Below are 27386 nucleotides of genomic sequence, written 5' to 3'. Positions count from 1 at the left end.
TAACCAAATGATTTTACAGGCAAGGCTCTGGCGACCTCAAGCTTATCATGGAACTAGGGGCAGTTAAGCGGGAAGGCCTATAAGTGTTAATGTAGTCATATGAAATTGTTCACAAGATGGTCGAGCCTGTATGTTTATGGGGCTTGTTACCGAAACATACCAGATCTTTATCCAGCAAAGGACCATTAACACCAGCAACACTCTCCAAACCCTTTAGGAAGTGCCTTTAGTGCTACAACAATAACGAGGCAAAACGCATTTTTAAATGCTTCTCCCGATATTTCTGGATGTGGTTTAGTAGTCGATCAAAACTGGCAAAGGCGCAGTTTGAATTTTGTGGAAACATCGTATCAAGTAATATATTTTGGTTTTGCGTTTGTTTTATAGATATCTGCTAGACGTTTTGGGACTACTTTAGTACCATGTATATAGAGAAAGCCTTCAATCTCCAATTCAATTTTGAAATTATTTTTGTGATATCATTTGGGTGGTGCATTTGGATCATTTCATGAGTTAATTTTCCGTATTACAATAGATCCCATTCCCTTTTCAGAAATATATATTTCCAGACTATTGTCAATTATGTGCCAAATTTCATCAAAATTGAACCTCTGTTCCATTGTCATCGTTTTTATGGAGGTCTTAGAGACTAAGCTCATTGAAGTTTTAACCAAACTTCAGTGGTCTAAAGAGGAAGGTTCCACGATATGCAGCATGAACATTAAATCATTGTGAGAGGTGACACGCCCTTTACGGCATTTTTTTTATCTGAGGGATAGAACTTAAAGTTTACATGAGAGAACGATACGAAATATAGTTTTTTTATTTTATTATTTTTATGGTCGTTTAGTTCTTTTGAGTACTCCAAACTCTCTGCTTAATATAACTGCTTACCTTTTTATGATATTTCATTAATTTTATAAAATGATAATTAATTAAGGCAAACAAACTTCTTAGGAAAGACAGAAACTGGTTGCGGGAGTAGTCTATCCTTTTAAGAAAGTGTTTTATCTTTCGAAAAAGACTTTGATTGAAAGTGAAAGTGGTTAAAATTGCCCTATTAACTTTAAATAATAACTTTTTTCCTGACTAAGTAAATATTCAATAATTTGTGATATAAAGTTTGCCCATCAAATCGAACTTATACATCTTAAACTTTTGTTTTAAATATATTTATGTATGCATGGCCATAGCCGAGCCGTTATACGTGCGTAGAATATTTTAACAAAAATCAATAATTAAAAACGCTCCAACAATACATACCTATTAAATTAATTGTTAATACATATTTACGTCTGTAACCAAGTCTGAAAAATTAACAAAGTAGTAACAAGGTTAGAGATATTTCAAGTTCAAGGTGTACTCAGCATAAAAATTCATCCACAAACACACGCGTGCATACATACATACAAATTACTTTGATTTTATACACTAAATAAACCCTTGGGAAATTTAAACTTTGGAGTTTAGATATCGTTTTCAGACTAATTTTCAGTCAATTAATTTGTTAAATGCTTTGATGTTATCTTTCATTTATACGCATTTTTGGTCAATTAGTTTATCAGATGGAAATCGATAGGAAAGTACTTCGGTGTACTCAATATTAGATAAGAGAAGGTTTTTGAGTTTTTTTGCATCCTTTTCATGGTTTTAATAATTTTTTAAAATCGATCCTATATCTAGAAAAAAACGCGTTTGTATATCACTTTGCGGATAAAATTGAGGACTAGATTTTAGTCGGTCGCGGATTAACGGTCCCAGATTAGATTTCAGAACACACAAATCAAAGCTTTAAATTATGTTATGGTTCAAGCAGTGAAAGTTCTAACGTTTGAAAAACAAATTGAAGAGAAACTAATGAATAAATGGTATGATCGCGAGTTAACTGATCTAAACAGACGCAAAAATTGTCTCTATAAAAGTAATCAAATGAGTGGTGAATGGAGGCAGTACAAAGGCCTTAACAGACACTCCAAAAAACTAATTAAGACTAAGAAAAACAGGTACCTGGAAAGTAAAATCTTGGCTAATAGAAAAAACAATAAGCTTATGTGGAAATATTTAAAAGACACAGTTAATTTAAAAAAAGAGGAAACTCCGATAACAAAAATGGAAATAAATAACATAATATACAGCGATGAAAGAGACATAGCAAATAAACTAAATCAATTTTTCCTGAACAGTATACAAAATATTAATAACGAGATTGAAATAGTGGGAAATAACTTTAACCATGATTATAATGTACACACATACTTCGAGTTCACGGAAGTGACAGCAGATACTGTAACAAAAGTTGTTAAACAGTTTAAACACGAGATAGGTGGCAAGAAACTTTTGACGGATGGTGTTCTAAAAGCCTCTCTACTGAATACACAGGGTACTTTTATGCTGATATAATTAATGAGAGCTTTAAAACTGCTACCATGCCAGATTGTTGAAAATTTACTACGGTAACGCCAATTTATAAAGTCAAAAATACCATAAAATCGAATGAAATGCGACCAATAAATACATTGCCAGCAGATGAGAAAATCATCGAATTAATTGTAAAAGAGCAGTTGCAAGAATACATTGAATTAAATAAAATTATAACTTCGAAACAATCAGGTTTTCGAAAAAAACACTCATGTGAGACGGTTTTAGATTCAATTGTTTTTGAGTAGAAAAATGAACTAAATGAAAGAAACTACGTAATTGCGGTATTTTTGGACCTAAAACGAGCTTTCGAAACTGTATCTCACCAAATTATGATGGATAAACTGTATGTATCGGCATAAGAGACAAAGCGCTGGACTGGTTTATAAGTTATTTCTCCAACCGACGTCAACAAACATTAATTAATGGTACTTCTATATCAAGTGAAGAAGCTGTTAATATCGGCCTTCCACAAGGATCCATACTTGCACCAATACTTTTTAAAATATATATAAATGACATAGCCAAAGCAGTAAGCCATTGTGATATCAAATTGTTTGCATATGACACCCTTATTATGATAAGCGATAAAAATCTCAATGTAGCTATTGAAAAAATGCAATCAGATTTAGATAGTGTATATCTCTGGATGTGCCAAAATAAATTAAAGATAAATGCTGATAAGACCAAATATATGATCTTAAGTAGAACACTTATTAGTAATACAAATGAACTAAACATCGGAAACTGCAAAATTATGGAAGTAGATAAAATAAAATACCTAGGTATAGTTATTGATAATAAAGTGAAGCAAAAGATTGCAAAAAAGATATGCTTTTTATACAGATCATGTAAATTTGTTTCAAAAAGGCATAAAATTCTTGTATATAGAACAATCGTGGAACCTCATTTTAATTACTGTCCTACCATATTCTTTTTAGCGGCAGATAGTGTGATAGACAGTTTACAAAAAATGCAAAATAAAGCGATGAGATATATATTTTTAAGAAAAAATACGATACTCGGACAAGAGAAATGCTAAATGAATTGCAATGGCTTAGTGTAAAACAGCGGATCCTTTTCTTTGTGATGATTTTTATTTTTGATATTAAAAAGGGTAATCTGCCGGAGTATTTGAGCAACAATATTGTATATCAAAGAGACGTTCACAATATTAATAGGAGAAATAAAAATAGCTTCAGGCTTCCGCTCTTTACAACGGAAAGAGGACAGCTTAACTTGTTTTATAAAGGTCTAAAAAGATTTAATAAACTTCCTGTAGGAATTAGAAACTGTGAAGACTTAAATATGTTTAAAAATAAATTATACTTATATTGTCGCACAACTGTGATACGATAGAGATTTTATATTATCTGTGATAAGTTTATATGTTGTAAATCTAGGCATAAAAGCTGTAGTAATAATAATAAATAAATAAATAAATAATTAAATAAATAAATAAATAAACGGGTGAATCTGTTGAAATACACACACCAATTTTTTTAACAATCTGTGCTTAGAATATATCAGCGGTAAGGTATTCCTGTCGTAAGAGGTGATTGAAATCCAAGTTCCGTACCAGGGGTTTGTGCTGGACTTCAGATCCACCAAGCAAAAATTCCTTCAAATGAAAATTATGTGTAAAAAGTCTCAGAGAGGCCTCACGCTTTCAAAAGAAAGTTTTTGCACCACCGTCATTGAAGGCAGAACTTCAAAAAGACGATGCCTACCGCATTAGCCATAAGAAGGGAAACAGAATTCCAGATAGTGGTCCTCGCTTATGATGGGAAATAAACCTCGCCGTAAACATCGGGGAGGGATTTACAGAGAGGCGGCTTATATAGTAGACAGATTATTTAGAAAAATCATGGATGATTTCGAGAAAATATCGGATGATCCTTGGAGTAAAAAAAGAAGAAAATTTTAAAAGCACAAAGGCATCGTTGGCTAGGTCATGTTATGAGAATAGATGAAGGTGCTTCGGCTTAAAAAATATTTCTATTGGCAACGATATTCGTAAGTATAGAAATGCGAAGACTTCTACTTGGGGCTTTATAAGGGACGAATGGGTGAGGGAAGACTTGTACTCCCTTGGTGCTATAAATTGGTGGCAGTTATTCCGAAACAGGGATAGCTGGTGTGACTTGTTACAACGGCAGCAATCGCTTAGACTGCTAAGAGCCAATAAGTGATGCTTGATGAGGAAACCCTTCACATAGTGTGAAAGAAATTCTGTATGCTACGGAGAGCAACCAGGTACGAAGCAGTGCTAACTGCACTTTATTTGCAAAAATATTTTCAGAGAACTCCCCTCATGTTGATAATACTTCTCCTGGAAATCCACAAAAATTGGGTTATTATTTTTTCCAACCCTCGACTATTAAATCAGTGCTCAATCTCCACCTTTATGAGAAAAAAGACGCGTCCTTTCTAGGAAGATTGCTTTCTCGCAAACTCAATTTTGGCCTGTATTCTGAAATATTTTAAATTCTTACCTATTTGGACTAAGCCCAGACATCTGCAAAAAAAAAAAAAAAAAAAAAAACACCAACACAAGTAGAAAATGAGAGACAGGCCTGTCAAGACTTCGGTCTTGGTTGTGGTTGTTTGGTTGTGATTGGTTGGTTCAACGCAGTTAAAACTATCAAAACAGCTGGTGCAAGATTCTGGGGCCCGGCAGTTTTAGCAAAGCTGTATGGTTGTTGCATTTTTTGGCACAGAAAATAAATAGCTCTGTTTCACTACAACAACTACGAGGAAATGATCGCGGTTAAAATAAGTAAAAGTTTTTTTTTATTATAAAACCAAACATCAAACTTAATATCGACTAAAATATATCCAAGTAGAAACGGTTCCATTCCAAGAAAAAATAATACTAAATTATTTTAAGTTTATTTCAGTTGTGTAATTTGAGTGCATCGCCTTATTTCAAAATGTAAATAGCACCAGGCTCTGCTCGTACCAGCTCTAAAACCTCAGATGCGCCTGCAGCAGGTACAGCTTGTAGCAGAAGGGGCTGTGAGCGCACCAAACCACGACGCTTCACTAAGGCTGCTTGCTGACGACGCTGTTGTACTAAGTTTTGGGATACCAAATCACTTTCAGCGGCGGGTGCGGATTGTGTCGTCATTTCTGCTGGCGGACCATAAGTTGCATCAGGTGTTGACTCCGCCTCTGGTGGGCCATAAACCTCGTCTGGTAAAGTTGCTTCCGTTTCTGTAGGCAAATCGAAAGGAATGGCGGGTGTAACACCAGCCGCTGGATAAGGCACAGGTTCACTATTATCACTTGGTGCACCGACTGCCGCGTCTGTTGGTGCTGCTTCTTGACGTGCCAAGAAACGATTGGGTGTCCGACGTTGAGCAGGGCGGAAGTGTGTCGCTTCTGCTTGTGATACCATTACAATGGTTGTGAGCATTAGCGCCCAAGCTGTGTTATACTTGAACATTTTGAAGCAAAGGATTTTTGGCTGCTTGGAATTTTTTGCTGATAACGATTTTGATGTTCCGTGTCGACGGTGCTGCTGCTGCCCTACCTAACTACACAACCTGCTGTTGGTTGCAAGAATACTATCTAGACACTGGCGCTCTGCTGTTTATATATACTTTGGCGCAAATTAGGTTGAGTTTCATGCATACTTACCTAATTTCCATTGTAATAGTTCTTAAGTTTGTTTTCCACTCAATTACACGCATAAAAGTCTAGGCCTCCTGCCATATTTGGTGCAACAGCAATCAGTTTCATAGACATTTGACTCTTTATAGGTGAGTGCCTCGCATAAATGCATCAAGGCGCGTCATTTAGACGCTAGTTTCAATCTTCATTATGAATGTATATATGTAAGTACGTGATAATCACGTTGAGGTTGTTTCGCTCGTTTGATTCGCCATATCAAGGGCCGATAGTTAATCGAGTGGCAAATATGGAAGCAGCAGAAAAATAAAGAGAAGTTGAACAAGCCGATGCTAAATAAACATTTGCTTGTATATATGTATGCATGTGGGTGATTCCATATCAAACTGGCCAATGATTAGACTTTTATTGATTTTGATCAAAATCAATTTCTGCCTCAAGACAACAAAGCTTATAGAGAGTATTTTTCAATATTCGATGCTATGTGAAGTTTTTGAGAACGAACGCGTTACTTCTTTTTTGGACACTTAGCTTCAGCTCCTCTTGCCCACCAATTGTAAGGCTCTTACCCTGACATTTTTAACTGAAAAAGTTGAAATTCCCTATGAGAATATTCGTAACTATTTGAATCAGCTATTCAATATTTGGTATGAAGAGATATGAGAGGGTTAGGGAGGAATTGGAATAAGCGCACGAGTAGTGGACAGAAAAACATTAGTGGTAGTGGGAACAAAAGTGAAGATGGGAGTGAGAGTCGGAGTAAGAGTGAGAGGGTAAGTTGAAACATAATTGGTTCTAGGAGTGAAAGTGAGGCTGAGGGTAGGAGTGGATGTGGGAGTCAGAGAGGGAGTGGGAGTGAGTGAGGAAATATGAAGAGAGCAAGAGAGTAAGGTGGCGGGCGAGAGTGAATAGGAAGGAGAACTGGATGGCAGAGAGGCAGAGAGAGTAGTGATTATTAAGGGGGGATGGAAATAAAAGGTTTCATTGGTAGTACTATAAACATTTTTATTTAACACAAATCTTGTCTCTTATCATTGTTGTCATACTATTAAATACTTATATTGCTAAATTTTCGCTAAAATATTTAGTCCGAGATTTTTAAGATAAAATTGGAAACTTACGCGATCAATCAAATTTATTTCTCTTTCTAAAAAATTCAAAATTAATTTTCAAGAAAACTCCTTTCTTTGCAAAACTTGGTTCATTTACATGGAATGGCCCATAGTCCTAACCATTTTGTGTTTCATTGAATATGCCTTATGAAACCTTATAGGATTTTGCACGTATTCACAATTTGGTGCACTTTAATACACATTTGGACCCTTAATACCCTTTTTGTGAAAAGTGATTTACATTTTGGGTACAAAAAAAAAAACCAAAACGACACAATTCCACGAAGTACCCGCACACACCTCCTCAGTATGGAAAGTCTTAAGGGAACGCTCAAGCTCATTTATATGCGATTGTCGTTTGAAAAATAAAAAAAAAACAAAAAAAAAAAACAAAACAAGTAAACAAAGCGCAAAAGTAAATGAGTAATCAGATTTAAAAATAAGCTCATAGAGGGTTATATACACCAAATCGAAATTGCTACAACAACAAAAAGCTCCTTTGTAAAAAATAGTGCGAATGGCGAACACATTCAGTTGTCAAACGAAATCTATGCTCCTATAAAGGCAAAGAAATGTTAAACAGTATAAAATAATAAAGTAGATAATTCAATAAATCAGAAAACGATTGGAAGCAGAAAGCGCAGCAACAAAATAATTAATTTATAAATTTAATAAACGATTTGTCACTACTTTACATTACTGCATACATTAAAAATGGGTTCCCGTAGGAGCATATTTGTAGTACTCATTGTGGCGGTAGCATTTACCACAGCAGAGCCACCACGTTACCGTTTGCATAATAGCCGCCTACAGCAACGTCGACCATTCTTCGCACGTCAAGAATCCGCACCAGCAGAACCGCAGCCAGATGTCGCACTTTATCCCTCCGCCAATGAACTGAAACCAGAAAATCCTTTCCAAGCTGAGGAAGAAATCACAGAACCAGAATTAGTTTATGGTCCTCCTGATTCACTTTATGGCCCACCTCTACCAGAAACTGATTCCTTGACAGCAGTTGAAGAGGCACCACAGTTTGCACCCAATCCAGATGCAGAAGAATTTGCAAGTATACAAATTCAACGACCATCCCGCTTACAGCAAAGTCCTAGAAAAGTGCAGCAACGTGCACAACTTCATCTAGTGCAAAGGCCACAACGTTTGCAACAAAGAAGAAGGCAACAACAAAGAGCCACCATAAGACAGGTAGTGAGTGTACCACAACAGAGGGCATCCATAAAGCAAGTGGTGAGAGCGCAACGCATAGTAGCGAAACCAGCACGTGCAGCTGCTTTGATAGTATCAGCGCCTTCTGTCGCATCAGCATCCGCTATAACACCTTCAAAGGTAGTGATTAGCTCAGAACGTTTAGTAGCAGTTGAGTCGCCTCCAGCTTTCAGCGCAGCCATTGATGTGCCTTTCGGTGAGTCTTATGTGGTTATTAACTCGCCGTTTGGCCTCAATTCAAAGTACCAGCCGTGGTAAGGATTTTGTATTGTAATCTATGTTATGTTTGTTGTCAATGGATATAGAGGTAATTTATATATTTAGGCTTAGGAAATTTATATATTTTTATTTAAGTTACAAAAACAAAGAAGAATAAAAAACATTATACGAAATCGAAAAATTTGTTTTCTGTGCTAATTTCGCCGACTCCCTGTGGGGTGGTAGGAACTCAGAGACCTCCGCAATACATATAAGTCATCGAACTTGTACCTCCGAGCGAAGATACTACCGTATACTATTACCCTTAGAAGATAAATTAGTAAAAAAAGGTGTAAAAAACTCATATTCGCAAGTTTTCCGTTATTACCGCGACTCCATTTCCTCAGATTTACTACTGATGTGCGCTCCATTGCCTCACAGCTGTTGCCGTCCCAATTTATCTCACTACTGCTACGATCATTCACTGCCCAGTTTCATATCGCAGCTCTGCTAGTGTCCGGTTATTGCCGGCTAGAGCCCTTACTCTGCATACTACTATTCTTTACCGGGCTTAGTTTTACGCCTAAAGCCATATGTATTCGATATTAATAGACAAATACTCTCCTTTTATTCAGTTGAAATTTGTTTGGACCTCTACTCGATCCTGAAATCACTGATATATCAGATCTCACAAAACTATACTTATTCCCTTAGACATATGAGTAAGTCAATAATGTGAATGTAAGATGTTCCCATCCGGAAAGTTCGATGTCAGATTGGATTGTAGTGAAGCTTGTCGCTGTTGAAATAATCAGTTAATTCAGTATGCGGTATACATACTTTGAGGCGTTAAAAATTTTCAGTTTACTTCTGGTTAAAAATCTCAAAATTAATATCGAATACGCTTAAAAGTATGCATCGTTTACTGATTTGAACAACCAGTTAAACCTTACTGATCTATCTGCTAAACAGTAGTCATAATCGGATAAGTTCTTCTAGCTGTATAGACGAAATTGATATAAAGTTGCATATTTTTAGGCGCATCAGTATTGAGGTTAAGACATTCTGGAGACACAGTTCCGGCTAAGTAAAGCTGAAGCAAAGGAGAGATTTATTAAAATTTTTTTAAACAACTTTTTTATGTTAGTTTAAGTTTTTTTCCAATCCTCTTTACCAACTTTAAATCGCCAAACTTTTCAATAGTAAACACTGAAGCTATATTTACTCGCTTGCGATTCCACATCGGTGCATTGCTTAATGGCGTAAACCGATCACAGCCTCATTAAACGTTATTTAAAACGCCATTAAACTTTGTCAGCATAACTTCAGAAATGGTAAATATAAATACTTACCCAACGTCAAGATTTCTTCACCTTCACCTTCTCCGCCTTCGCATTATTCTTGGCGTTGCATTGTCAGTGGTGGTTGGTCCATTACATTCCAACGCGCCCTCATCAACTATTCAGATGCATTTTTCACTTTACACGAAATGTTTTTATTGTATCAAAATGACAGTAATCAGTTCTGTAGATGAATGTCCTTTTGCTTTACACTTTTGCCTTCTTTAGCCAACACTCCCTCGAGAGCTGAGCCAGCTGTGGCAACAATGACTACGCCAACATTTCTGACTTACTTCATCATTCTGTTTTTCGAAAATTGCTTGAGTTATTTTCATCCAATCATCGTTTCTCTGAATCATTGTTGCATTTCATTTATGTGTGAGTGTAAGTGTGTGTGTGTGTATAATAAAAAGATAGTCGTACATTCCACTCATTGTCCTTAATGTGACTGATTGTGAGCCATATTTTGCCACTTGTCAACTTGCGATGCCAATGATAAGGTTTGAGTGCCCGAAGGAGCATCTCAGCAAAGTTCGTATTCAAACATACAAACGAATTGCAAAGCAGTGCAGAAAAAGGTAGAAAAGATATCGCAGCGCAACATAACTGGATTTGAAAAAATTTTTTTTCTGAGTTTGCAGCAGCAACGAGTTTCACAGGTCGGCAAAGAGCAGCAGCAGCGGCACTAACATAGAGTCAAAGTGCTAGCGGAGCGTTCTGGTTGCTGGATTATGTGAGTGTTAGATTTGTTCGTGTGCCATTTCAAATGAATGCGCATTGCATTGCAAGACAGAGTGAAGAAGTGCATAGATCGTTTGGGTAATTTGCATATCTCTTTGGTACTTTAGCTTTATGGATGAGGACAATAGCATGCCTTTAGGCGCTTCAGATGACGGAAATGAACGAAGTTGCCTGTGGTTGTGTGGCTGTGTCATGTGAAAATATAAAAATGAGGCTGATTATGACCACAGTTGAATAAAGAATGAAGAGACAAAAACACCAAATAATAAAAGTGGGAATGCATTAGAATTTTTGAAATAACAACAAGAACAATAAAAAAGTTGTAGACGAAACTTGAAAGAATGCGATATCCAAAACTTTCGATGTGACGATGCGCTGTTGCCAGCTGTTTTAGCGTTGATATTTATGTACTCTACACGTAAGAGTGCTGCAGATAAGAAAATGCGCTTTAAATGAGGAATGCAAAGTGGTTTCTGTATCTGTTGATTTTATGCACTAATTTTAAGCCAAATTAAATTTTCAGTTTGTTTTGTTAGCAAATTGAACATGACGCATTGCCGTAAAGTTTTCTAGAGAGGTAAATATTAAAGTGGGATACACTGAGATACCAGAAAACTGTATCTTCTTACGTTTAGTTTGATTTATCTGTTGGTTACGAAGCAAACACAAAAGCTAACGTTAGACAAAGAATTTTTTCAAACTGACTATTGGATCACGGCATGTAAAAGTTAACTCCGGCTTATTCCTGACACGTGGAAAATATGAAGTAAGAAAGGATGTGAGCTCTGGGCAGCATTGTAAGTATTCACACATCTAGTTGCACCCCTCGTAATTTAAAGACACAAGACAAGTGAACACTTGGCTATATTTTGACCGGCAGACAGTGGCTCAACTCGTTTAAGTAAAGTTTTAAATTATTTTATCATAGCTAAAATTGAAATTAACTTCTGAATTCATGCGACCATATTTGCATTATCCCACACAAACGATTCAGTTGCGGTATTTGCTTACGTTGTTTTTTTTTTACCAACTGCGTTTTGTGTGCCAAGAAACTGGCAGCATTCGTCAGCTGTTCGCCTACAATACGCTGGTGCGTCTGCCTGCATGGTACATTCGTGGCGAAATCGCTTAGTAAATTTGGCATTAGAGCCCATAAATTCACCGGTTACATTTACCTCAGCTCATCGTTCACTGATTCACCGGTTGTTTTAAAATCAATAACCGATCTGCCATCCCCGGTAGCTTCGACCGCAAGAGTCCACTCACCATTTCATCACTCTTCCACTACCATCGTACCATCCACCATAAACCACACACCGCGCAAATGTACAGCTAAACTAGGCTCAGCCTGTCGTTTTGGATGTCAGCCAACTACTCAAGCAAACATCCATTTGCAGGTGAGGGATAGAATATATCCTCTCAAGGCATACTTATCACAAAAGTCGAATAAAATTTCGGATATAAAAATCCGAGAAATGTGGAGTGCTCAAAGGTAGTAGGAGTGAACAAGTAAAGTTTGCAAGATCCAATAATAAAAACTTAACAAACGAGCAAGAAATGACAGCGTGCATGTGAATCGATTCTCTTAGTCCTTTTGTGAAGTTTCGTGGTAGCTTTGGATACCTTATATGCGAGAAGAGTTCCGTGGGGAAGGTGTAGGTATGCCTTCATGCCCAATTGGAGCCAAGTAAAACTGCAACACACGTCATTACTAGCCCACTTTCCTCCTATCGTGAACCAGTGGCTTAATTATCTACCGCTAATCTCCCTATTACGCTAGCTAGCTAGCTAGCTACAACTCCATTTTATAATGGGTGTGGATGTCTCACTCAAAAATATCGACGTATATTCATAAGTAGTCGTCTTTTGTTTGGTTGAGTCATATCCTAGATTATGGCGAAACCCACCTTAAAATTTATTGGAACGAACTCTAAGTCGGCTAGGTGCATAAAGAGACGGAGAGGCAAAAGCTGCGGAGGTATCCTATATATTTGCGAGGTATTTTAGCAAAAGCTGGAATTATCTCATCTTAGCCTTATTATTTGTTTATTTTTCTTGGTTTGAAGCAAATGTTTCTCATATGTAGACTTTAGTAGCTCTTCTAGAGTAGCCGCTTTCCCAACAATGAAAACCACAGCTCAAATTTTTATTTAATATAAACTTAATTCATCCTTCAACTCTACATCCATTGAGTTGGGGAGGCGATTCATGGTTCTGACTGGAGACAGAGTGGTGCCGCCTTTAAGATTTCTTCTTAGCTCTTTTTATCAATCAGAAAATAAATAGCGCTCAACATGGCGTCTCAGGATTTCAATTCGGCATACCCTTATTTCGTCGATAGACCACAAAACTTAATTGTAAGGTCATGTCAGCAAGCCAATTAAAAAAAAAAAAAAAAATCTGGATAAAACTGTTATATAAGAGAGAGCGAATATATATCTTTACTTGCAGAGAAAATACAAGTTGTGTTTACTATGGTCTGCATCACTGGTTGCAATGGAGCAGCGATCTGTAAGAAAACACGTTGCTTAATGTGACTCACTGCAGTGCGAAATTCATTTCATATGACATCTGTCAGGTGCAATGAAGTTTGCTTTCTTGCCACACAATTTCCAAATAATCTTAAACATAACTTGTACTTGTATGTATTTCTATATTTCCTTGAAAATATGTTCTGCTTTTTCTTCTACTTGTTTTTATAGATATCTTTGAATATCTTTGTCATACATTTTTTATGGTCAACTGCGTTTATGTATTTAGCTAGCGTATGCCAACCCGTCACATCGGGCATGGGTGACATGGGTCACTCGCATTCGTGTGTGTGTGTGTGTTGTATATTTTGGCATTCAATATGCTATTCTATACAATTTTTTACGATTATATTGGCATTATTTGCTTTAATAAAAGCTTATGAGAGCGACAACAAAGACAGACCAGCCAAATGCCAATAACATCATGCGCTGCCTGAATAATGAAAATAATATTTTCTTCTTTACATATTAATTCACATAAACACACACACACACACACGTCCGAATTCCTGCTGCGGAACTAAGCGAATACGCTGGGAAATTGCTCGCATAAGTGTTATCATCATTATCAACGTCAACATCAACATTGGCAATGATCATCAACCAACCGGCCAACAGTTGCGCCGCCAGCATTCAATGGCGTATGACAACAACAGTGACAGCACAAGTAAGAAATTTATTTGATGACACAAGAAATTGTGTTGAGTGTTATTACGGGAAATTAACTTTGCCAACGGTTGTTGTTGGTGTCTTTCTTTGATGCGGTCAAGCGAAGCAAAAGCAAAAATCATGTCCTGCATGTTGCAAATATTCCGTTTCAATGCTTTCAACTTCCTTTAGCTAACAGTTGGGAAAATAAATATGTAAGTTGTGTACAAGTTGCCTCTCACCAGTCAACGTTTTTATTGATACTTCACTTTCCTCATCTTACACATACACATCACACATATACACGTACATATTTGAAATCATCTTCAATTTGCTGTCCTGCGTACGTCTTCCACTTGAAGTAACATAAAGCTCTCAAAATAGTGTGTGGCAGCTTTAGGTACTTAAACATCAACGTCTAAGCTCGTGAAGAGTACGCACATTAGGGCGGGTCGATTTGAAATCGCTCATTGCTCTGTGAAAATTGTATTCTAGGGATCAAAATAAGAAACTTTGCCGAAGGAACCATACCTCTAAAACGAATTTTGATGTCCACCCCTTTGGGTCGAACTTTTGGGTAGGGGCAATTTCAATTCTACCTGCTGTGTCTTGTGGTGGCTTAAAAAAACAACGCAAGCAATTTTACGATCTGCAATTGTGTCACAGTGATACCTTCATTTTTTAAAACGGTTGAATAAAAACCCACACAACTATGTTTACGATATGCAAATGTATGACAGTGATGCCTTGGTTTTAAAAGGGGGTTGTAAAAACGCTAATTTCTAATAATTTTTTTTAATTTCTTTTCTATTACTAAGTTAAATTCATTTTTTCATTTACATATGTTCTGACTAAATAAATTTCTAAAGAGAAAAATAAACTCCAAAAAGAAAAAACATAGGCATTTCAAAGTGGGATTTTTCAAAATTTACCCCTACGACCCAAAGGGGGGGGGGGGGGGGGACATCAGAATTCGTTTTAGAGGTATGGTTCCTTCGGCAAAGTTTCTTATTTTGATCCCTAGAATATGATTTTCACAGAGCAATGGGCGATTTTTTTGCCTCCCCACAAATCTACCCGGCCTAACGCACATACAACGTTCATGTATGCATGTATGTATGTGTGGTTTGCAGTATAATATTATACCTTTAAATGCTTTTCATTCTAAATCTTAACCTCTTCATGGTTAAGTGGTTTATTTATGTTACCCTTTGGCAGTTGTTGCAACTGCAGATAAGCTTTTATGAATTTTATTGCTCGGATGTACTTAAGTAAGTAATAGCTGTGGGCAAATTACTTCTAGTTACTTCGTTCGTTATTCGATGCTGCTGGTTGCATGTTGCAGTTGACCAAAACACTTTATTTTATAAAGGCTATTTAAATACTTAAAGAATAGCAACAACTTCAGCTCCTATCCGATGTCAAATATTTGATCTACCGAACTACCGATCCGATATCCAATAGCCGGTAGATCGGTGCCAACGTTAAAAGCCAAGTTTATTCCGTGGTCTTGTCTGGCAAATATGCGCTTTAGAGGCGCTTTGGAAAATGACAGGCTTTAAAAGGAACTGAGGTAGCAAACCGTAACGTTGTTGGCTGCCCTACTGAGATAATCGGTGACAAAGGTCGCCAATAGATTTAGAACATCGAGAAAGGACCCTAACTACTTTATAAAACCCGTGCTGCTAATAAATTGTTAAGAGCTAATCGATATACATAAATAAAGTCATTTATAAAAAGTTTAAGAAGTTTAAGCTGCAGAAGACATTGGTGCTTTATCGGTAACCTTATAAAAAAGCTGATTCGACCAACCTTGTGGAAATCAATGCAATCGATTATTGGTGCCGCTAAGGTCGTAATCGTATCGTAGCCAACCAATTGGTTTTTGGTTAACCGTCGTAACGATAAACAGCTGATTACGTTAGGGATACGACTACAGCGGTACGACATACGGCACCAATGACTCCCGCTTTAGGTAGTCGAGTTGAGCGATCGCCTACGGAACGAAATCAGCTTATGTAATGGTACGACTAGAGGTGTGGTTAGCCGCCAAATTGACTTGATGCAACTGAGAAGGGAATCAGGGAAGGATACACTGATTTGAATTTTCGTACAATTCGACTAAAGCTGAGTGAAGTAAAAACGTAAAGGTTTATAGGTCATCGAAAATCTGTTTCTAACAAAAGACAAACAAGTGATTTTACGGTAATTGGCGTTTTCCATTATCACTCAGCTTTTCTTGCTGGTGAGTTAGTTGTAAAGTAGCTCTGTAAAACTATCGCCCAAAAAATACTTGCAGTGGGTAGTATTTCGATAGGACCATTTGTGTAGGGAGTGAGAGTAAATTTTAACATTTAAAACTTCCTGCTATCCGATGACAGGATATTCCCACATTTGCTCTTTTAATGCGTTTTTGTTCAAGTTAATGTTGATTTTGTTTCTTGTTTGCCTTAACTCAAATGGAGTTTTCAAAGTCCTTTCTAGCCAGCATTCGAACCAATTTACAATTCCAATTTTGAAAAGTGTTTGTTGAATTAACTAGTAAATGTTTATAAAACATTCTAATTTTAGTTGTTTTAATTACTTATTTTAGGCTTGGAAAGCCAACTAATTAACATACAATAAAATAAAATTTATTCACTTAAATGAAATCTCCGTTCCTAAACGCTAGACTTCACACAAAATCGTTAACATAAATACCTAGTTTAATTATATTAATTCCGCAAAGCGATGTTCATTTAAATGCTTGAGTTAATTAAATTTTGATTATGTCGGCAGTGAAGTAAAACAAAAAAATTAAACGTTGGCGCTCAAAATTTGAAAAGAGTGAATTTGTGAGATTTGAGGTTGAGATACTTCGCTTGCACGATGTCGCTTTCCGCGAATTCAGTCTGATAGTGACATCTTTGTTTGTATTACGTTGAGCGTAAAAAACAAAAACGAAGATGCACAGGGGCCGTGAAGGTTATAGATAATATTGAAAGAAATGCTTTCAGTGTTTTTTTTTTACACAGTAAGTGAGAATTACAATTATTTATACAAAGGTGAAAAGATGACTAAGGAGATAAATTCGCAAAAATAAAAAAAAGTTAATTTTGAGTAAAGCGCATGAGGGATTAACAAATAGGCGACAGCTTTGTCTTCAAGCTACTGTTAGTTGTACAGGCACAAAAGTTTGGTCGAAAATGTAGGAGTAAGCGAAGATGGAACCTGAGTCTTCGTTATTTTCAAAAGCGATTTCTGTTTAAGTTCATAATGCTCTTTTGATAAAAATTCATAGTTGAAATACTTTTATATATGATTTTCGATGAATTTCAGACCAATATCTCCTTTCAGATTCTTTGAAACTGTTGGTCTTCAGCTTACATTTAATACCCTTCAACATCAATTTCCGCGAAAAGAGGGTAAAATGATGTCTGAATTGCTTTCATGTATAACAATAATGGCTGCTAAACATAGCTCTAAAGGTATTTTTACTCATTTTGAACATTTTTTCTCAACAATGAAGTTTTTTTTAATCATTTAAATTAATCAATATACATTTTTAGACATTTTAAATCTGATAAAGATGGGGTTACAATGACACGTAAGAGGGTGGAGGTAGACTTTAACTTCGGTATATCAATATTATCAGTGTCTAAAATTTTTTTGATTCGGCCAGGTCCACCCGTCCGTCCTGCGACTGTTAACGTTTTTGAACCAACGTCTTGAGAACCAACATCCCTTAAAAAATTTTTAAAAAATCTATGCGAATTTTGAGAACATGTAGATACTTTGTTGGACTAAAATTGGTAGGCTACATAGCTGCACACTCAAAACTCTAAATAAAATGTACGAAATTTTCAGAAAATTTTCTTGAATTATAACAAAGTTTTGCGTTACACTTGCCTTTGTATTATTCAAAAAAAGGTAATTTTAGCTCAACATATATATTAGGGTGGGTCGATTTGTATGGACGAAAGTTAACCGATATCGCGCCATCGATTTTTGGATAGGATTTGGGCTCAGGAAAAAAGTTCCATTACGCATAACCAAAAAAAATAATTTTCGAGCCTGCGAAATGAAATTTTTTTGACTTTTTTTCGACTTTGATTTTTAAGGTTTTTTTCATGACCTACTAAAAAAAATTTTTTTTTCAAAAAACTGTTATCGCCAACGTTTCTAGCGGACATTTTTGGGTCGGACAGGGTATACATGAAAATTTTACAATCAAAATAAAATTTTTTAGTAAGGCCGAGCTTCTCTTCCAATTTGCGTCGTGCTCCTCTGGATTTTCCCTACAAATTGGCCTGACGGGACCTATATATTTTATGCCGACTCCGAACGGCATCTGCAAGGCAGATGAGTTTTCACTGAGAGCTTTTCATGGCAGAAATACACTCGGAGCGCTTGCCACACACTGCCGAGGGGCGACCCCCCTTAGAAAAATCTCCTTCTAATTTAAAAACTGTATTTCTAAAATTTTGGGGTTCACACCCCGGGCAAACGGTGTGGTAGGCGGAGCACGCTACCATCACACCACGGTGGCCGTGGTTAGTAGGTCATGAAAAAAACCTTAAAAATCAAAGTCGAAAAAAAGTAAAAAAAAATAAAATAAAATTTCGCAGGCTCGATAATTATTTTTTTGGGTATGCATAGTGGAACTTTTTTTCCTGAGCCCAAATCCTATCGAAAAATCGATGGCACGATATTGGTTAATAAATCGACCCAGTCTAATGTATATATTTGAGTAATTTCAAGTTCTTTCTAAAAAATAACTCTATGCCCGCCCATCCAAGCTTTTTTGGCTGTAGATTATTCTGTTCAGCCGAATTGAAAATTTGTTGCTTAGTTGAGTTAAATATTATGAATTAAATGCAATTTCCAGTCCCTGACATTGTGTTAAACATATTAATGTTCATGAATTTGTACCTGAATGGAGAAGGAAGTTTAAAATTAAACAGTTTTGGCAATTAATTTTTCAGAATATTTCTAACGTACAGTTTTAATTATATATTTTTATGGTATTTACATGAGTAAAACATGCCGAAGACGATAGCTCTAACCCAGCCAGCATTTTTTGAAAGTTTTTATCAAAAAATATTCAAATATCAAACCCCCAGATGATTGAAAACGTTCAAATTTAAAAGTATTTTTTATTCGAAAATCAATGTTTCGTCGGGAGAAAAGTGTACCTTAAATGTGATTATTCCTGAATAATCATTTATGATTCATATTTTTAAACACTTTTTATTTATCTTTTTATCATACTTGATATTATTGGAAGATTGCACTTTACTTCTTTTACATTTGATTACTTTTCACAGTAATTTTTTGATCACATTTAAGAACATTTTTCAATCATATTAAATGATGGTTTGGAATCATTTGTGAATACGATTGTGATTCATTTTTCCATCATATTTAATACATAACTAAAGACTATTAAAACTCATATTTCATCAGGGGGTGAAAGCATCCGGAAGCTCGGAAGTAAGCTTTTTGAACCGCAGGTAGTAATTTACTTGACCGTTGTACACACACACGACTACAACATCCAACATCATCTATAATCATCATCTTAGATTATGGTAACGATGTCACTTTAAAAATTACGATTTTACTATGTCTCACATCATTCTTTAAATATAACTAGATGTTTTTGACAATCATAGCTCATGGGGGATGTTGAAGCCGGGCCCAGGCGTGTCGATCAAGCTTAACTTACCAGCGGTTCAAACAGCTTACAACTTCCGTACATAGGTTGCATCCAGAATGTATTTTCTGGGAAGCCGCATCTAGAAAAATGCTAGAAGACATCTTGGGTTAAGAGGAGCATTTCTATTACTTTTAGTATTGAATATGTTTTGTATAATTTTTTGGGATTTTATGATTGAAAAAATGTGGGCTAATGAAGAAAAATCAGATTTTCAATGAAAAGTATAGTTTTAACAGGTATAAAATTCATCATTTATTCAAGAAAGGTAGACTGAAAAGATTAAGAAAGTTGATTGAAAAATGATTTTAAATTTTTGATCACCGAAGATAAGGAAATTAAATTCAAAAATGATTCCAAATTGTGATTGAAAAATTGTTGTCAGTTATTGATCATCAAAAGAAAACAAGTTTTATTATTCTCTATGTTCATTTTTATAAAATCTTAAAATTTATTCATCAAAGTTATTCGAAAATGATTTCAAAAAGTGATCGAAAGATGATTTTCAGTTTTTGATCATTAAAAGTAATCTTATTTTATTATTTATTTTGTTCAACTGTATGAAAACTCAGTATTTAGTCGCAAGGAGTAATCAAATTGTATTGATATGAAGGAAAGTATGTAATGTATCATCTAAATGCTGTGTGGGAAATGTCTCAATAATGTATATGTATATGCATGTGTAAATTATAAGTGTACAATGGGGTATAATATAAATATACTCAATTTAAACATTTCATGTACAAATAATATGTTCAGTTTACCAAATAAATTGAATACTAAGTAGTTGTAGGCATTTAAAAAATCGATGCCTTCATTTTCAATAATCACAAATTTCCTAATTCACCTTCAGCCAAAAAATGTTCGCGGAACGTCTGCCGCTCCCGCAAAATTTCTAAAAGATCCATTACGCTGCGCCTCAATTGCAGCGGCATTAATAAACCAAAATGGTCGCTGATCCACTGGCATACGGTTTAGTATGGCTACAAGCTCGTGGTCGTTTTTCGCATCAATAGGTACGCGAACGGACGAGCCATCGTCGGCCTTTTCACCCGCTCCTTTATTAGCCATCATTGAAGTCGTAGCGCCACTACCTAGAGCATTGGTGTTTAAATTTTCAGCGCTGCCAAAGCGATTAGCTATCACATCAGGTGTAGGCTTAACCTTAGATGTTATTAATGGCGCATAATTGGACTCGGGAAAGACTATGGGTATGAAACTTGCTGGTGGTTTTTGTGTAGCACCAAAAGGCAGTGGTGTTGTTGTTTGATCTGGTGTGCCAAAACGATTTGTGATATCGGTGTTGCTGTTGTTGTTGTTAATAATATTATTCATATTATACTTGTCCTTTTGATTGAGGCCTGGTGGTCGCGCGCCCGCAAAGGAAGGACGTTGTGCCTGCGTCATCTGCAGCAGCAGCAACGAAGCGATAGTCGAAGTGATTATTTGTTTGATGTTGATTTGTGCCATGCTGTTTAAAGTCACTAATTTATAACAATTTCGAATATATTTAAATCGCTATGAAAATTTTTCACTTTTTGTTATATTTTTAACTTTCTTTCTTTCATTCACTTTTCGCGCTTTCACTTGTTTAGTGTGACCTTTGTTGAGTGACTGTGATGCCTCAATTTGGCGTTAAGCGGTTTTATACTCGTTTTAATGTTGTTTACGGCTTGGAATGAGCGTAGCGTAACTACGCTTGCCACATTCTCTAGATGTAAAATGTTTCATGTTGCTCTGGAGTGCAGGTTGAGCCACCGTAGTGGCTCGCCATGACTTTCTCTCACCATGATCATTATCGTTGTTAGTTCTTTGCGTACATATCAACGTCGCATGAAATACTTCTTGTCTCGTGCAAATTTTTTTGTGGCCCCTTTAATCGTGCTGTTAGCGCTGTGACGTCAATTATTCGTGTGCTGAGTTTGAGAAAACAATGGGAAGCTCCATAATATTGGTCAGGAAATGAAACAAACAAGTAAGGAAGGCTAAGTTCGGGTGTAACCGAACATTACATACTCAGCTGAGAGCTTAGCCTCGTTGGTTTCGTATATGGTTTATAAGTGGTTTTTAATTCCATATCACATACGTTTGGGAAATATCGACCAAATTGTTGACCAAGGGTGACATTTTTTGGAACGATTTTCCTTCATCCCTTGCCAAATAAGGGTAAATCACCATGTGCCATAAAGGTGGACCTGGGGTGATTCTAGAATGTGTTTGTACGATTTCGGTATCAAATTAAAGATATTAATGAGGCTTTTAAAAGGGAGTGACCCTTAGTTGTATATTTAAAGGCGTTTTCAAGATATCGATCAAAATGTGGACCAGAACATCATCGGTCGGGTATCGCTAATTTATTTATATATGTAATATTTCGAATAGTATTTTTTCCACGATTCTAAGGGCTTTTGATTTCGCCCTGCATAATAACGTTTTCATTTTCTTCTACTTAATATGGTAGGTGTCACACCCATTTTACAAGGTTTTTCTAAGTTTATATTTTGCGTAAAAAAACAAATAGAATCACCATGTTTCATCCCTTTCTTCGTATTTGGTATAGAATTATGGCATTATTTTCATTTTTCGAAATTTTCGATATCGAAAAAGTGGGCGTGGTCATAGTCGGATTTCGGCCATTTTTAATACCAAGATAAAGTGAGTTCAGATAAGTACGTCAACTAAGTATAGTAAAGATATATCGATGTTTGCTCTAATTATAGTGCTAACGGCCGAGGGGAAGGACAGACGGTTGACTGTGTATAAAAACTGGGCGTGGCTTCAGCCGATTTCGCCAATTTTTACAGAAAACAGTTACCGCCATAGAATCTATGCCCATACTAAATTTCACAAGGATTGGTAAATTTTTGTTCGACTTATGGCATTAAAAGTATTCTAGACAAATTAAATGAAAAAGGGCCGAGCCACGCCTATTTTGAAATTTTATTTTATTTTTGTATTTTGTTGCACCATATCATTACTGGAGTCGAATGTTGACATAATTTACTTATATACTGTAAAGATATTAAATTTTTTGTTAAAATTTGACTTAAAAAATTTTTTTTTGCTAATTTTTATTTAGAACACATATAGTAATAGGGGTAACGTTCCTGCCAAATTTAATTATAATATCTTCAACGACTGCCAAATTACAGCTTGCATAACTTTTAAATTACTTTCTTTTAAAAGTGGGCGGTGCCACGCCCATTGCCAAAAATTTTACTAATTTTCTCTTCTGCGTCATAAAATCAACTCACCTACCAAGTTTCATCGCTTTAACCGTCTTTGGTAAGGAATTATCGCACTTTTTCGGTTTTTCGAAATTTTCGATATCGAAAAAGTGGGCGTGGTTATAGTCCGATTTCGTTCATTTTAAATAGCGATCTGAGATGAGTGCCCAGGAACTTACATACCAAATTTCAATAAGATTCCTTGAAGTTTACTCACGTTATCGTGTTTAGGGACGGACATGGCTAAATGAATTTCTTTTTTCGCCCAGATCATTTTGATATATATGCCGTTACGGTGTACCGAGCAAAATTAATATACTCTGTGAGCTCTGTTGAGCTGAGTATAAAAAATCAGTTCCGCTTAATTTTGTTTCGTCAACCCGGCTGTTAAGTTAAGTATAATTTTAAAAATTAATCATAAATATACTTTTGTTTTGAATTTGTTTATTAATGCAAATGCATGTCCCATTCATAACTAAACATAATTGAAGTGGATTTTGTATTACGTCCTACGTCAATTCATGTTACGAATATGACTTTACGTGGAACCTAATAAAAGTTCCCAAATATTGTGAACAATTTTTAAATCTTTATATTAATAGAAACCGACTAATCTCTGCAGTGAACTGAAGATAACTTTGCTAAAACTGGAAGCAACAGTGGCGCCAGCAGGTCTTTGTTTCGTATCACTGTATGATTAAACTATTAAAACCACTGTCTTTGTGCTCTACTTCATTTAAGTACAAAGAGTCGACTCTCTCGAGGAGGATGGTCTTTTCCACATGTTACTTGCATTCTCTCCCTATCAAACTCGTTCATGGCAAATTTTGATAAGAGCTTTGTCTATATTAAAAAATTATGCAATACATGTCAAGCTCGAATTTTTTATGAGTGTTTAACATTTTGTGATAATAAATGGAACACATTCGTGTTTACATAGATATTCACTTATATAAACACATTAGGGTGCACACTCTCCATATATGAACTGGGCGTTTCCACCCAAATTTTTGGGGTAACATCATTATTATCGGTTTTGTGAATAAGACACAAGAAATAAATTTTTTTGAAATCTTCGTAGAAGTATTGAAACTTTGACCCTGTGTGAAACCCCTTAACCGTACCCAACTTGGGCCAATATTTACATATATGTGATAACTTTGACTTTTTCGTTACCGTTTAAAGGTTATGCTGAAAAACTCGACTAATAAGAACAACCCTAATAAGTTTATTGCCCACTTTTTTAAGGTAAGACCTTAATCAACGTCTCTTTTTTAAATGGGTGAAGTCGTCAACTGATTTCTCAAATTATCATATAATAACAATAACCGTAATTGTTCTATCTTTCAATTTGCGGTTTGCAAAATTTTAAATTTGCTTCTCCTAAATATGGGTGGTTCGTGGCCATTTTCCAAAGTTTCACTACATTTTCCATTTTCGTAAAATTTCCATATCGAAAAAGTGGGCGTGGTTATGGCGTGATCGCGCTGATTTTCAAAACCAATGTACAGTGCGTTCATTTAGTAAACTTGATGAGATTATCATTGTTTTTAACCAAGTTTATCATGTTAATGGACGGACTCAAACACAGACGAACGGCTGGACACAAAAAGTGGGCGTGGCTTCCAAATCAAAAACATTAGCAAACTGCGTAAGGATTGGTCGACATGCGTTCGATTTATGGCATTAATATTATTAGAGGGAGATTAACTAAAAAAAATGGTGGCGCCGTGCCCATTTTCTAAAGTTTATAAACTCTCACACTTTGCTCCACCATATCACCACTGAGGTGAAATATCAGTAGAATGTACTTATACATCATAAATATTTTGAATTTGCGAGTGGGGGAGGTTATGTTCAAATTATACTGATGTGATGTTTCCGACCCCATTTCCCATAACAAAAAATTCTTGTTCAGTGCCTGGTTAGGTTGTACGGGCCGGTCAATAAACAACTTACCCAGACTGAATGTGCGATGCTTTGGATGATCATAAACCATTTACAGCTTATAGCACAATATTTGTTAAAGCTTCATTTGCCAGCAAAACGGTATCTACTGGGCTTGCTTTTGGGGGTCTATGGAAGCGTATTAATTGATAGTGAAGAAGTGATAAGCGCGATGAGTCTGCACTAAACCAGGTCACTTAAACAATAGGCTATCTTTAGATTTAGCAATAAGCGGAAATTCTCAAAAGCTGACGGAAATTCATGCTTGCAAAATTTTTATATCAGCTTTAGAAGTCTTAAAATATGTTTTCTGTGTAAAATGTAATATGAACAGAATGTGCTTAAAATGGAATTTCATATTTGTTATTTTTATCTATCCACATAGTATGTTTTTTTGGATGCTGATGATGATTCGCATCATTTTTGCTTTCCAAATATGCAAATATTAACATGACGGTATTCCCATCATTGAAGCGTTGTCTAGCACACCAGGGAATACCAACATTTGATGACTATTTCGTAAAATTCACGTCAAAGCAGACGCCAAGACGCCTCATAAAAAAAAGCTAAAATATCACACAGCAGTCTAAAGCGTGCAGACAAAAACTTGTTTAATTTATGCTCTCAGCATCTCTAGATGAGTAAGTTTCTCATTTCTAAAACTGGCTCAGTGACTCAAAAAGTGGGTGTGAACACATACTTAGCTTCAAATGAGCAATAAAACATGTTTTTGTTTTTTTTTTGTCAATGCGAGCATTATTATTGACAATTGATAATGTAATTTGGTGTTAATGAACAAAATTTTACTTACAATAAAAACAAAAGCTAAAAGATGTTACTCGTTATCGATACTAAATGAAATGACAAAACAATGACACAGAAACAGGTTTCGCATATACAAATTCACACACTATTTTCTCAATTTATACATACATCGATGACAGCTGTTTGCCGGCAATAATAACAACAATAATAACAATTGCAGCCAGAACAACATCATCAGCACTAGTCATTACGGCAATAGCAACAACAAAAAGTTAACAAGTTGTTGGGTATTACCCAAAACCACAGCGCAAAAACCCAAGCAACAACAAAGCGATGACACCAACAAAAGTGATAAGCTAAGCTGTAAAAGGGTGCTATTCATACGATGGTAGAGAGGTCAGTTATGTTTGATGAAAGTCGTAATCGGGCGAATAGTGTGCTTGAATCTGAGAGACGAAATTTCTCAAAGTTGACTATACTAAAAAAAAAATATTTTCACATTTATGTATATAGCGCCTAGTAAATGGAATATGAACAAACCTGACAGTCAGTGTCGAAAATTGACTATATCAGATTATTCTCCATCAACGTATTTTCGCACGTCAAAATTTATTGAGTGTAAGCTCAGATAGGGCGTTTTTTTAAATAATATTCTGAAGTAGGACGTTTCTCAAACATTTTATGAAATAGGGCGTTTTTCAAAACGTTTTAGGTTTGTGCCGTTTTCGAAACGGCAGCCGAGATACATGTTGTGATATATCATTCATCAGTCGATATGGTATTCACATATTAAATAAAACATAAAATTAATCAAATCAATTCAAGTTCGCAGTTCATAGTCGCATTGATTTTTACTCGTCACTGTCACTGTGACAGTCATAGAAGAGCAAGATTATATAAATAGTGGTTCAAATTCACGTTCACCAAAAATCACGATTACAAAATTGGTTGCTGTTATATAAATCAATAATCCGTGATTTGTTTTGCTGTCCACTGCCAGATTGCTACATGGACTTCTATGCAAACATCTTTGCCCACAGCTTAACAGCGACATCCAACGGCAGAAAGCAGCACATCGGCTAGAAGGGGGATGTGTATAGCCACCTATGCAGCACTTTACTGCGACATTTAGTGTCCCAGTCCAAATCACAAGCTCGTGTGTTTATATTATCGAAGCTTCCTGCGACAAGCGCTCTGTTAGATATGTGAATATTATTATTGTCAAACGTGGTTGCAGACGGGATGCACATACCATCATTATTAGTGAAAGCGACTTTTTAATAGCTCTCCTTGCGACTTATTGCGATTAGTCGCTGTGACAAGCGTAGAGGAGCAGGAATGTGTGAAAAACTATAAAATTAAGAAAAACTATAAAAAGTGAAAAAATACGTTAAAAGTGATATAAAGTAAATACTTTTTGTAGGCTACGTGTAAAGGCATGACAGGAAAAAATTTCTTCAAGAAATGAATCATAAATACTCATCTTGAAACATAGTTGATTCTCGCCAATTGAGTCACCCTTTGCTGTTTAAGTATTTATGTTTGTATTTGCCAAACATTGCCTATTTTGAGTTGATAAATTTAATACAACGGGAGTCTTATCTAGGGCACAACAGTATAAACATTAACTGCATCTTACGTAACTACTTTTACGGGCTAATTTATATTTACCGAGCAAATGGGTGACTGGTGCTAATTAAGAGGCTAGAGAAAAGCCAGATAATTTGCTAATTCTACGAAAAACTTGATTGCACATAAATGCAAACTCGGTCAGGATTAACACAGAAACCGTCATTATTTTTACTTCAACGAAATTATCATAATTTTTTATCTAAAACTATTGGTGTTTGAGCTTAAAAAAATTAAACTAATTAGTATTTTGGATACGCCTCTCATAGGAATAATAT

At 35.8% G+C, this 27386-nt stretch overlaps 3 protein-coding genes and 1 long non-coding RNA gene across 4 annotated transcripts in view; 1 reads left to right on the top strand and 3 right to left on the bottom strand.

Annotated features, from left to right (window-relative positions):
- The window catches only part of LOC137233734 (uncharacterized), a 58217-nt gene that overhangs the window by 7221 nt on the left and 23610 nt on the right, over positions 1–27386 (bottom strand). The gene's annotated exons all lie outside the window — the stretch shown is intronic.
- Positions 5189–5997, bottom strand: LOC137233733 (uncharacterized). Its single transcript, XM_067757060.1, has one exon. The coding sequence runs from the start codon at positions 5864–5866 to the stop codon at positions 5342–5344; it is 525 nt and encodes a 174-aa protein (XP_067613161.1). The 5' UTR covers positions 5867–5997; the 3' UTR covers positions 5189–5341.
- On the top strand, positions 7750–8792 carry LOC137233802 (uncharacterized). The gene has a single exon (XM_067757200.1). It carries the CDS (start codon positions 7878–7880, stop codon positions 8643–8645), a length of 768 nt encoding a protein of 255 aa, XP_067613301.1. The 5' UTR covers positions 7750–7877; the 3' UTR covers positions 8646–8792.
- Positions 20043–21153, bottom strand: LOC137234046 (uncharacterized). The gene has a single exon (XM_067757713.1). The coding sequence runs from the start codon at positions 21008–21010 to the stop codon at positions 20390–20392; it is 621 nt and encodes a 206-aa protein (XP_067613814.1). The 5' UTR covers positions 21011–21153; the 3' UTR covers positions 20043–20389.

Source organism: Eurosta solidaginis, chromosome 5 (genome assembly GCF_040869045.1).
Source record: "Eurosta solidaginis isolate ZX-2024a chromosome 5, ASM4086904v1, whole genome shotgun sequence".
Classification (NCBI taxonomy): domain Eukaryota; kingdom Metazoa; phylum Arthropoda; class Insecta; order Diptera; family Tephritidae; genus Eurosta; species Eurosta solidaginis.
Note: the sequence above shows the minus strand (reverse complement) of the source record. Positions and strands in the feature narration are given on the sequence as shown.